The sequence below is a fragment of the Mytilus californianus genome, unplaced genomic scaffold (assembly GCF_021869535.1).
Source record: "Mytilus californianus isolate M0D057914Y unplaced genomic scaffold, xbMytCali1.0.p SCAF_11, whole genome shotgun sequence".
NCBI lineage: Eukaryota > Metazoa > Mollusca > Bivalvia > Mytilida > Mytilidae > Mytilus > Mytilus californianus.
The window spans coordinates 18,398,928-18,412,722 of record NW_026262593.1 but is presented as its reverse complement, the minus strand read 5'-3'; the positions used below and the strand labels follow the sequence as shown (position 1 = coordinate 18,412,722).

Genomic DNA, 13,795 nt, shown 5'->3' with positions numbered 1-13,795 from the left:
AAAACAAACACAAAATATTCCATACTCATCAGAGATATAGGCTTAAAATTGTCCGCTGGACCCCCGCTGTGCTTGTCAAACCATCATTGAGGCTCCAGTCAAAACAAGAAGACCAATCAAGTACGAAGTTGAAGAACATAAAATTTAAATAAGCAATATAGTGTGTACGCCATGATCAGAAGTGGTAAAGCGGTGTTTATACTATGATAAGTATTAGCTATACAGTGTCCAATGTTCAACGAGAGGTAAAACAACCTCTAATATTTATCAACCTGATTATATGAACTTATGCTGTCCTACATTCTCGTGTCAATTTCTGTTCTTCGGATTAATTTAACACAGAAACTTCACCAAGAGTTAAATGAGATATAATATTGTGGAATGCCTAGAAAAACACATGTACATAATTTGAAAGCAAAACATCATAACAAAAACCTTATATTATTGTTTGAAACTAAAAATATGTGAATTGAGAGTCATCCCCCAAAATCAGATTAAATATTTTATAATTTAACCATACTGCAAATAATTCTAGATTACCATCGACAGATCCTTGCTGAATATAGGAATGCATACTTTTCTGTTGATACGCAAATCCAAAGTGTTCATCAGCATCTGTGTTCCCTGATGTGATGACACTATTTGATGAGACATTGTTATAATTTTCGTCCTTTTTATCCAAATCAGACATCGGAACCGTTGCCACATAATTTTTGTCCTCTGATTCAGTTGGTATTTTTCGAAGAGTACGTCTGTTGCTTTGTAAGGTTGTTTGATGTCCTTCTGAGTTAATCGAAAATACTTGCAGTTTTAAATTGTCAATTTGTTCCTCGATTGATCCATCCCATCCAACATGGTCCAGATCTTTGAAACCTGAAACTCCAGAAATCAGGTCCGAATTACTTCCTTCAGTAGAATATGCTGGCAGATACTTATTATTTAGGTAACTGTCAAGAGTCTGATTTCCTATGGTATGTACTTGATTTCTATGCAATAAAGGAAGGTGATTACAAAGAGCAACTGGTCTTCCATCCGGTTGTTTGTCTTGTTGTGTACCTGTAGTTGAATACAAGCTTTATTTTAAGACAAGTTGAAATATTGAAGCAAGTAAGCTTAGTGAAAGTTAATTTCTGCATGTGAAATATGACATAACTGTTATCTCAATTATTCTGTTTAATATGATTATAAAGACAACTTTATATCTACAATTTTGTTTATTTGGGCTCAGTTATAAACCACAATTAGTGTTAAACAATATCAAGATTTCATTTTATCTAATAGCTCCTGTTCACATTTATTAAGTTGCATTCATATGCAAGAGTTAATAAAGATTCAGTCGAGATAAGGATGCTATCACAAGTTTTATTTCCTGTAGTACCTTGATTTCCATGCAATAAAGGTAGTTGATCATGGAGAGGAATGCGTCTTCCATCCCGTTGTTTGTCTTGTCTTTTTCCTGTAGTTAGATAAAAGCTATGTTTTATGAAAGACATGAACACTTGTAGACTTTGAAATGTTGAATCAAGTCTAGTTTAAATGGTCTGAGAGAGTCCATATTTCTGTATGTAACATCCTCCGGTTTTGGTGGGTTCAATCTTTAGTTTTCTACGTTGTGTTTTGTATACTGTTGTTTGTCGTTTTTTGAGATGCGTTGTCAGTTTATTTTTTAAATACGTGTTTGAATGTCCCTTTGGTATCTTTCGCCTCTCTTTTATGATTGTTTATTATATAATTAAAAGGGGCCAAAAAATATTAAAGGGATATTAGTCGAAGACAAATGGACAATATCATTGGCAAAGAACGAACACGAACAGAAAAACTAGTTTACAAAACACAAAATGGAATAATAAAGACCGCGAAACACGAACCAACCGAAAAAAACAAAACAAAGATGATATCAGGTACTCCGGAAAGGGTATGCAGATCCTGCCCTACATGTGATACCATCATTCGGGTTTGGGAGTATGGCTGATGACCAAAAAAAAAAGTTACCAAGTATAAAAACACTATTTGCCCTTCATAAGAAGACACAAAATAGTTCTCTTTCCATTTATTTACAGTTTAAAGTGTTCCTGTATGGACTGTTTCAATTTTGACACATCTTAATAAAACTAAAACAAAATAACGTTGATATTATTTATTGTGTCATCTGTCACTACATTTATATTTATTAGACACCAGTTCAATCTGCATCTATATAAGGCTTATTCAGGACAGTGAATAAATTAAGTTGAATAACATATGGTGGATCAATAACATCTTAAATATACCTCTTGTAAATTAAGGGCATATGGGGCCACATGCAGATGTGTTGATGCATCTATGTGTGATTCCTCCGTTGAAATCCCATCATCGAGGGCAATTCGCCTAATGATTATTTTTTGATACTTGCATGGCGTGGCAACCGTTGAGGAGTGTGGCTGTTCTCCTAAGTTCCTTTTGGAACAAAGGCCCCAACATTTTATATGTACGACTTTATAATTGCTTGCAACTAAGTGTACCTGATGAAATTGAATCCAGACTCACCATTTGTGTATACGTAAATATTATCATGCGTTTAAATTTTCGGCGCCATTACGAATTAGCCGACCTATACGATAGGTCTGTGTCTCAACTCACATGTTTTCTCGAGTTAAGATATTTGGATACCAGATTAATTGTCTTATCTGTAATATATCCGCTGTGTACTACTCCCGACTGTGGCATTTATATTTTGACTAAGTGTAGATTCGCCTATAGCGAGTGATGCATTCATTACAGGGGACCATTTCTCTGTATTCCTTTTGGGATTAATGCCATTCCAATAGTTTTAGTTTATTACATTTATTTTTGCATATTTTTAAACGAGTTATGAAATTTTGATATCTTTAAACTAATGTCGCCTTAGTCTACTTACGTGTATTCTGACATTCTGTTTTTATGCAAGATATGTTTGGTTCTGTCTATTAAATCTTTTCACTTTTTGGAAAACTTTCAAATATTCTATGACTTTCCGAATTTTGATAAATTTCAAGTACACATTTGAAACAAAAAAACAAATTGTAATTGTTTTCTGCATATATACTTACCATCTGTAAGACTGATGCTACCAGATAAGGTTATTCCCTTTTTTCGCTTACATATAGTCATGATGAAAACTGACAATACTACCAGAGACACTCCAAGTACTGCGATACTGAAAGTTACGAATTATGGTGTCTCTTTATATATACTAAAATTATATTCCTAAATATTTCAGCATCTAAATTGTTAATTGTACTACATCTTTCATGTAACAAACGATAAAACAGACTCGTCTTGGATACATACTTGTTGAATTGCTTGTTATTGGCTCTGAGCTGGCTTTCAGTAACTGCGGGTACTCTCATATCGGTACTTTGTGTCTAATGTTTTCTTACTTGTTTTTGTGTTTTTGTTGGGATCTAATGAGTCAAGCCTTTTCAATTGATTGTTATAGTTTGTTCTTATGTAGTGTTGTTACACCACTGTCCGAGGTTAGGGGAGAATTGAGTGCCAACACATATGTTTAACCCCACCAAATTCTGTATGTGCCTGTCCCAAGTAAGAAACCTGTAACTTAGTGATTGTCGTTTGTTGCTGTTTATCATATTTGTTTTTTTGTTTGTTGTTTTATACGTAAATTAGGCCGCTAGTTTTCTCGTTTGAATTGTTTAACATTCAGTGATGTTTTGCTCATTAGTGAAGGTCGTAAACTAATCTATAGCAGATAAGTTTTGGTAATCTTGGTTCTGATGGATAATTGTCTCAATCATACTACAGATCTCCTTATTTTATACAGCAGTTGTAAGGCCATGTAGATAGAAGCTTACACATATAATCAAGGGTAATATAAGTATACTGGCATGACATTTGTAAAGTAATCCCGTAATACATTTGTAGGACAAAACTTAAAACGGGTTTTTAATGTTTTAGTTTATGTCGCTGTTAATGTTGTCGTTTTGGTGTTGTGTTTGACGTTGCCATAAAAGCGGGAGATTTGGCATGCCACAAAACCAGGTTCAACCCAACATTTTTTTCTTAAAATGTCCTGTACCAAGTCAGGAAAATGGCCTTTGTTATATTATAGTTCGTTTCTGTGTGTGTTACATTTTACTGTTGTTTTTTTGTTGTGTCGTTGTTCTCCTCTTATATTTGATGCGTTTCCCTCAGTTTTAGTTTGTAACCCGGATTTGTTTTTATCTCTATCGATTTATGAGTTTCGGACAGCGGTATACTACTGTTGCCTTTATTTAATAATCAAACGTCAAAATACTAACATAATAAACATCTTTGAATTGTCCTTCTGTGCGGCTTTACTACTTCTTAACTTGGAAACTGTAATTAAACATTTGGTAATACCGAAATAAGATTGAAAATATATTTAGTTTTACATTTGTTAAATAGAAAAGTTTTTTTTTCAAGTCGTCAAATTTCAAATGTAGTTATGCTCAGTTCTATATTGTTTAGAATATCATCAATATGAACATTATTAGTTGTAAAAAACTATCTATTCCATGAAACTCATTAACATATTAAATGATTGGTGGCGCGTCATGAGTTTTTCGAGTAAAATATTATCATAGGTGATTTTTAGTAAATGTCAACACGACGCATGCGAAGTTCGCATATCATGATCAACGTTCGAAAGCAGAAACAAACATTAAAGGTTTTGCAGCAATAAAATCATTTTTTATAAAACAAGTAGAAAAATTTATAAACTCATGTAAATTCTAATTAATGACACAGAGGATTTCAAAGTCATCTGTTACATGTTTTCTATTACTTACCTTTAATTAAAGTGTCCGTCGATAGCTGTTGTTGTGGTTCCGAATTCATGTGGTGTTCAGTTTGTAAAGATTGACTGTTTTTCTTAGGCATGAAGTCGACACTATAATGCAATTTAAACAAATAAGCAAGACGAATACGAAAAGTGAATATAGATTTGACTGTGACTATTTTGATTATTATTATTTTACAAAAAAATGTAATGTCATTTTTTCATTGGAAAATGACTGATCATGATAAAAAAAAAGCTACGTGTTCTCTCAATAAACATTTAAATACATAAATGCTTTTTAGAATGTAAATGATTTCCATTTGTAAGTTTGATAACAATAACAGGATATCAAAGAGCGACGAAAAAAGACTGAAGATCACCCCCCCCCCCCCCCTCCCCCGAAAAAAAAAAGAAAATAGAACAATTTAAAAAGCAAAATCATTACGTACATCAGCCATACTAGGTCTCAATGTTGACCAATATGCACCGAAATTGTTTTCTTTTGCAAATGATATATGCATTGAATTAAAGCATTTAAGCCCAAATTTAAGATCAATATAAATCATTCTGAACATTTCCATAACACTGAAGTAATTATATCATTCTCTTAATATTGTGTCATGCAAAATACCTAATTTTACGTCTGCATGGTCCGCATCCTGTCTCATTTTTAAAGGTGTCTTTTGGACATGGGCTACAAACTGAATATTAAACAAAACAGTTAAATTAATTAATTGATTGATCACAAACAGTTAGAAATATTTTTTTTGTCGTTTTTCTATATCGTATTGTAGAAAAATTGCCGAATTACTATTCAATGTTAAGACTATATACGATAACTTTTGCCAGAATTAGAACTAACTTAGTTTTCGAACATTTCACATCGGCGAAGTCACTTAATATACATAAAACATTGTTGTCCATTCTGTGCTATTAACTACATAAATAAAGACCCACAAAATTAAACTTCGAGAAATCAAATATGAATAAAAAAGTGGTTTCACAGGAAGGTAAAATGAAACGTTAAAATCATAAATAGTTTATCATATACATGTCATCGTCCTGAACATACAAGAACTATTCGTCACTGCATGCAATACCCAATTAATCATATGCATGCCTCTTTGATGTCTTAATATAAAACAATTATTTCTAATGGCGTTAAAACTTTAAACAATGATGAACATATTGTACAAAAATTAATGAGTGTGTCTTTATACTCTTTATATTTCCTGTGAAAAGTCAGCCTAAGTTGTATCCACGTCTTTGACTGCGGGCTAGTTGTTAAATTTGACCTATAGTTACGAATTAGTAAAATGTTTTTGGGTTTTTCTACATTCAGTGGAAGTTTTTTATGCAGTACAAAGGGAAATGTGTCAGTATTCGTCTAAATTGCGATTCTTGTTTATTTGTAGTACTTAAATGAATAAAACGTTGAATATCTTCTTTATGCATATCTTTATTTTATGGAAAAAATACTAAGGAAAAATTAACCAAAATTGTAACTTTAATATGAGAAGTAGCAATAAGTGCATTCATGATTTTGCTATAAGTTTCATTTCAAATAAAATTGTACAACACGAATATTGGAATAATGATTCATCAACGAATAAACCGGTTATATATGGCCTGTGGTATGGGATTCAACTTCAATTTTAACGTTTAAGTAGAACATGTTTCTGAAAAAAAAACACTATCTGGTGCTAAGAGAATACTTAACAATATCAATATTAAGATGCTCACATACCTCCTTTCTCATTCATTGTGTGTCCTACTGCACAAGGTTTGTTGCTGTCACATAGACAGGGATCCCCAAAGTAACATTTTGTTGTGTCACATTTGCACCCTTTCAAACTGTTACAAAAGACATCTTTTTCCGTGCGGCTGTGTATTAAATCTGATTTGTATATATTTTAAAAATCGTAAATTAATATTGTTAACATAGAAAATACATGTCATAATTTAACGAAAGATTAAAAATAAAATTTCATGAAACAATGCCATCAAGGATTTTCTCGTGTGATACATGCTGACAAGTGAAAAAAAGAATGATTACACACGAGCTTTAATCTACAGACTATTGCTTTTTCTTTTGTTCGTACTTTAAACAATAACAAAAAAGGACAAACAAGAAAACACGCGATGTCGGGCTAAGTATACCACTACTCGTATAGGATTACAGGAAGAAGTTATCTGACAGATCCAGATTATGCTCAAATATTACAACTAATCACTTATAAGCTGTTGACTAAATATAAAGTCATCCTGCTCAGCGGTATTTCAGAAAAATGACAAAAAAACTTTACTCAACATATAGATAAAGTTAAAGAATCGGAATTATGTGACCAGAAAGTCCCCACAAATGCTCACAGTCACTGTGAATCTGCTGACCAAGTATGAAGGCTTTCTTGTTAGTATTAATTAAGAAAAGTGTGGCACAATTTTAAATTTCCTTAAAAACATAAAAAAACTCAAAGTTTCAGAGGACAGAAAGTATGTGTTCGACAGGTCCGACAAGTGTTCACACATTACAACCAATCACTGCCAAACTGCTGAATAAGTAAAAAAGCATTCCGTTTAGCAGTATCTGAGACAAGTGCGACGGAAACATTTGTTGGATGAACCGACGAATGGCAGACGAAGGGATGTACGGACACACAGCGGACGGACAGAAAAGGTGAGTGCACTAAAGCTCAAGTTTTTAGAGTGAGGTATAATAATTGTTTTTGCAAAAAAAAAAATAATTAAACAAAACGACATCTACCGATGATATTAGTTCTTCAGTATTTGCAAATTCATGTAAAGTGGGGGGAGGAGGAGGTTGACGCATTTGAACATGTTTAACCCGACCACGTGCACATTCTATGTGTCTGCCCCATGTCAGGAGCCTGGATGTCAGTGGTCGTGGTTGGTACATGTCTGTTTTTTGTAATTTTTTTTCATAAATTAGGAATTGAATTGTGTCATTTTTTTCTATGTCGGGACCTTTTATAGCCGACTGTACGTTATGTATTTTTCTCTTTGTTGAAGGCCTTACGGTTGCCTATAATTGCTTACAGCCACGTTATTTGAACTTTGGTGGATAGTTGTCTCATTAGCAATCTTACCACTTCTACTTATTTTTGTATCTATAGAATATGTCAATTTCTGAAATTCTCTATCGTCAATTGCAGAAACAATCAAAGACGAATAACCAATACCAAAATTCCTTTGCTTTTTTTTTTTGATCAGTCGAACAAAAAAAGGTGCATATAAAACCACATATCGGTTCGGTAAAACACACACGAAGCAAAATCAATCACACATATACACAAGTAAAAGCAAAACAAGTATAAGTAATACCCAGTTAGAAAAAAAAACCCACATATAAATAAACTGACAATTTTTCATTCTGCTTATATAAAATTATGCTCTCCTCCACTCTCATATAATCGTCTGTACTTTGAGTTATATTGTATACGACCTTGATATAAAGGGTACAGATAAAAATTATAAAGTGCTATTATCAGAGTACATTTTTAAAAAATAACCTTTTCAGAAATTCGATCAAGCCCTGTAGAATGAAGTACCACGTTTTATAACATTCTTGCAGGTACAAGTATGTCCTCTCAAAAAATTTGCAAGCGAAGTATTAAAGATAAATGATATATATGTATATCCCTGTTGACTTTTTAGTATTTTTAGTAGTGAAACTAGTTCAATTATTGATATATCAGTTTTCACTGCAAACTATCCGAATGAGAAATGAACATCTATTTTTCTATAAATGAATATTTAATTTTCTCGTTTAAATTGTTTTACACTATCATTTCGGAGCCTTTGTAGCTTACTATGTGGTTGCTCATTGTTGAAGGCCGTACGATGACCTATAATAATAGTTGTGATCTTCTATACCATTTGTATCTGGTGGAGAGTTGTCTCATTGGCAATCATCCCACATCCTATATCTACACCAAACAAACCGAGAAATGTTAAGTTCATTCTTTCACATACAAATAAGCTTTGTATGAGATAAAAGTGTTTAACTAAAAGTTGAGAAACTTACCTCTTGCAAGACATTCGCTTCTTGGTTGAAAACATAAAGATTTACTAATGTTTCCAGTGGAGGAGATCAATTCGGGCTGTACCATACCTGACCTACAGGGTTTACATAGATCGTGCATGTAATTGTCGGTACAAGGTTGTATCTCATTACCTGTAATTTAAGAATTGTTGTTCAAGTTTCTTATCTAAGTCGTTATTGAATCACTTTTAAATGTTTTCTTCCCACAATGCGATACGTATTCACCAATCAGTCATTGCAAATTCCCATTATGTTTAAGAAACAACAGACGTAAGGTATACTTCAATGATACAGCAAGCCACAAACAAACATATAAAACATGTATTATAAGTAAATTTGTATTTGCAATAAGTAAGCCATGGGTGCTACTAGTAAAATATGAACTGCTTATCCTTTTAGTGAACCATCGGTATTTTGCAAGAAACGAATTACTCAATTTTTAGTTTTCTGGGTAGAGTTTTGTGGAATATTGGTTGTCTTTTCGTTTTCTTCATGGATATCTTGTTTTGTTGGACTTTTAAGTGGCACGCTGGTAGCGTCTCTATATTTATTATCAATGAAAATATGCAACCACATGGATGATTGTTGCTTTGCTTTAACTTAAACAGTAAATCTTATTCCTGATTATAAGGAGATTGTTTCTTTTTAAAAAACTATGGTAGGATTCTTTTGTGTTTTGTGAACATCTTAATAATTTCGCACTTTTCATTAAAAAAAAAACAGCTAGTGTAAAATCCCTTAGTCGTAATGACTGTTTATCTAGCAAACAGACGACTATTTCTAGGTAAAATAACTAGAGATGATAAACCTGTCTAGTTTCCTAATATTTATTGCATAAAGTCGAGAAACAGGTTATTAACAAAGCGTCGTTTAGGAATGTAATGTGTGCAAAGAGAACACATAGATGGTTAATGAGCTACATCTAAGGATATTTTTATGCAAAATGTTGAAGAAAGTTATATAGACAACACTAAAAAAACTAGTCATAACGTGTCATTAAATCACTGAGGTACGTAAGAGAAGGACATTTTGCAAATATTGCTTAAAACAGCTTATTCCTGTATAAAAAAACATTCAACTGTCAACTGCACATCAAGTATATAGTTTGTCTTGTGTAAAACAAAAACCGGACAAAAGCGATTGCATTTTTTTTTCAAAGGTGGAAAAACTATTGCTTTTTCTGGCTAAACTTCGTGGTGTATTTATTAGAAAAATTACAGTATACATGTTTAAAAATTTAGAGCAGGTAAAATATATGTATATATAATATAAACAACAATTTACAAATTTCCTGCGTTCGAAGTGTTTTTCTGAATTTACTTTCATCAGGAACCCTCGAAACCAAAAATTTAAAAGTCAATGATGTGTAAAAATCGAAACAGTTTAAAAGCTATATGACCAAAAAGGACCTAAAAATAACGGCTAACAGATATAAGAAGATGTGATATGAGTGACAATGAGACAACCCTCCATCCAAGTCAAAATTTATAAAAGTAAACCATTAACACGGAGCCTTGGCTCACACCGAACAGCAAGCTATAAAGGGCCCCAAAATTACTAGTGTAAAACCATTCAAACGGGAAACTCAACGGTCTAAGTCCATCTAAGGTCAACTTTGCCTGACGGAGTTGAAACCTTAGCTTCTTTGTAATTTCTAAATTTCTAAGTAGACAATTTTAGAAAGGTTTGTTAGAAATCATGTCAGTACCGATTGATTGGTTGATTGATTGATTGTTGGTTGCTTAACGTTCTGTCAGTACCGAATTACTGACTACAAAGCTGGTGATACCCTCGGGGACTGATAGTCCGCCAGCAGCAGTATCGACCCATTGTTTCGAACAAATGAAAACAACACGTAATAAATTGTATGTGTCAAAGGCTCTTTTCTGTATAACCTTCATCAGGAGGTGTCATACATTATATGACATCAGCTGCAATTCATATACATTTATGAAGCTTTTTATGGCGATAATTGAATGAGCTTTAAAAAAATGAAATACACCATACTAGTAAGTTTCGAACAGTTAATTCCCTTTGCATATACTTTTTTGTTATTACGAAGAGGCATTTTTATTATGTTACAGATACAACTTCAATGTATTATCATATTTTATTAAAATCTAGATTGTTGCTTAATATCAAATAAATTTCTTTATAATAGTTGTGTAGCAGATTAACTTAATAACCAATTGGCCAATTTTGATTAGTATTTCAGAAATTTGTATCAATCCCTCAGACAGATGTGAATTGAAAGACTAATGCACAAAGTAATAATTAAAAAAAAATATGTTAACAGGTAAATTATTTGATGTATCCATGCTATACAAAATATGATAAACTTCAATTTTAATTTCTTGCAACAGAACAAAACATGTAATTAAGATATCAAAGTATATGAAAATTTTATCAGCGTAGTTACTTTTCTTATTATAACACATTTTCAATTGATTTTTAATTCAGAATTACTATCTTTTGGCAATATGAATACAAGGAGTGGATTCAGATTTTTTTCAGGAGAGTGTCACCAATACGAATTTTCATATCTTTTTCATTTTTTTTTATAATTTAGTCAGGAAGGTATTTAAAAATGAAACTGTTAACACATGGTTTATAAAAGTGAATAATATATCATTTTTCTTTGTTGGATGCGAGAAGAAGGGCTTAAGAGCACACACATCAAGTTTTAAGTGTAAATCATAATGCACTTAGTGACAGCCCATGTATCCGCCTGTAGATGCAATCATAACATTAAATAAAACATAAAACAGGATAACAGGAATCGCCAAAAATACCGCGTAGTACAATAGACTATTTAAATACCAACAATCGACTTCTCCCGTACAAAACCAAAAGAAAGAAACAAAACCAATAAAATAGAATAAAACAAACACCATTACAACGATCAACACAAGGTCCAGATAGCGTGAGTGGGTACAGGCACACAACATGATTGGATAAAATCAGTGTCACGTGAGCATACACACATATATATATATATATATATAAATATTCTTTGTACAATACAAGAAGGCAAAATGTGATTCCGTCTCTACCACAAATATCACGTTGACGAATTTATTCCGAATTGTTTTCATTTTTGCATGATTATGATAAACATAGAAAATCGTTATTTCCGTCGGTTATTCAGACGATCACTCCAGAATCTAGATTATTGTTTATTTAATTTAATTACTTTGCAAACCAAAATTAAGCTATACTTACAATGACTAACGATATCAATATTAATTATTTTCTCTTATAACTTAGGGAAACAATTTACAGAAAGCTTTCCATGGAAATCTAATCATATTCAAATTGCACGGATTGAGATTTACTATACAAATATGAAACAGTTTACCTGGTTCACAATTAAGATACGGGATACAATGTCTGCTTAAAGTAGGGTAGTAAACATATCCTCTCACAGCCTGTAATTGAACATAATAAAGCTAAGATATACTAAACTTTTAAAGTTGTTGATGCATACCAACATTTTGTTTTTCGAGAAAAATAAGCATACAGTGTGTATTAAACTTACTCAGTTATACTTGTTTTACTTGTTGTCTCCATATAAATTCTACTTTTGGCACAGATAAAAACGATAAATAACATATTCAGAGAATTTCATTAAAAATTGCTTAGTATAATCAAGATATCCTGAACTGATATTGACTACCAATCAGACGATGCTCAAACATATTTATTTAAAATGAGACAAACGTTTCGTGTGCTGTGTTGCTGTAGATAATATCTCTAGTAAAAGACAACGAGGGTCGATTGAGATCCAAGCGTTACGACAGAAGGAATGATTATCAGCTTTCCAGTTGTGAAATTTCTATTTCTATATAGCAATATTTCAGCACAGCCTGCATATGGATTATATGTCTCTTATATAAACAATTTCAAAACTGTACGTGATGTATAATGAATTTCTTGATAAATGGTTGCTGTTTACAATGAACCTATTAAACCAAGTGTTCAAAACAGTAGAATTGTTCGGTCCTTGTGCATCCTTAACTTTCAAGTGTTCGGCTTTGAGCGTTCCTGGTGGGATAGAATCCAGAAAAGCGCTTCGGACGCATCCAATTTATAACGTGTTGTTTTCATTTTTTACGGACAACATCACTCGTTGGTTGACCATTATCGGATATCTCTGTCACAGATGACAATAATAAAAGTTTGTTCAAATTTTCGTAAACACAATCGTGTTCACTTTTTGCTCGGATAGGACATTACAAAATGAGACTCACCACCGAATAAGTATTTACCATTAGTGACACGACAGGTGAAACTAGAAGAGTAGGATGTGCTTACCTTTCCGAAATCACCAAAAATTTTTTGGGTAAATTTATGTTTCCCAATCGTTAGTTTGCTATACAGTGTTTAATGAACTTGGTTGTCTTTTCGTCGTTTTTGTGTTTATGCCTTGCTTTTTTTAGACTTTCAATGTCCCTTTGGTATCTTCTGTCTCTCTTTTAGCCACGATATATAATTCTTATCACTTAGGATAACAATCAATGTTAATGACCATCATGATGCATCTCATCATACAAACGTCAACTGGACTCCTACTAAAATACCGGTACAGGTCGTGGGCTACTAATGTGTGCGGGCATAGGTACGAAATAAAAAATTGAAAACAACACGTTTAATAATTTCATGCGTCCGAAGCGCTTTTCTGGATTTACCTTCATCAGGAACGCTCAATGCTAAACATTTGAAATCAGAGGGATGTATAAATACCGAAATAGTTGAAGAGCTATATGACAAAAATACCTAAAACAAATAGCCAAATTCATTTAAGGTCAACTTTGCCTGAGGGAGTTGAAATCTCAGTTTCTTTATAATTTCAAAGTTTATAAACGGACAATTTTAGAAAAGTTAGTTATAAATCATGTCAGTACCGAAGTACTACTGAGCTGATGATACCCTCGGGGACTGATAGTCCACCAGCA

At 32.6% G+C, this 13,795-nt stretch overlaps 1 protein-coding gene across 4 annotated transcripts in view; it reads right to left on the bottom strand.

Moving 5' to 3' along the window:
- Window positions 1-13,795, bottom strand: part of LOC127720713 (uncharacterized) — a 43,404-nt gene that overhangs the window by 3,813 nt on the left and 25,796 nt on the right. For 2 of the 4 annotated variants that reach the window (XM_052227475.1, XM_052227473.1), the window contains exons 3-11: window positions 12,199-12,268; window positions 8,823-8,972; window positions 6,525-6,674; window positions 5,409-5,478; window positions 4,788-4,888; window positions 4,278-4,335; window positions 3,069-3,175; window positions 1,379-1,456; window positions 577-1,056 (exon numbers count right to left, since the gene is read on the bottom strand). In XM_052227475.1, the coding sequence (XP_052083435.1) occupies window positions 577-1,056; window positions 1,379-1,456; window positions 3,069-3,175; window positions 4,278-4,335; window positions 4,788-4,888; window positions 5,409-5,478; window positions 6,525-6,674; window positions 8,823-8,972; window positions 12,199-12,268 (1,264 nt within the window). Of the gene's footprint in view, window positions 1-540; window positions 1,057-1,378; window positions 1,457-3,068; window positions 3,176-4,277; window positions 4,336-4,787; window positions 4,889-5,408; window positions 5,479-6,524; window positions 6,675-8,822; window positions 8,973-12,198; window positions 12,269-13,795 lie in introns of all 4 variants that reach the window. The other 2 variants (XM_052227474.1, XM_052227472.1) reach the window with 1 other exon arrangement.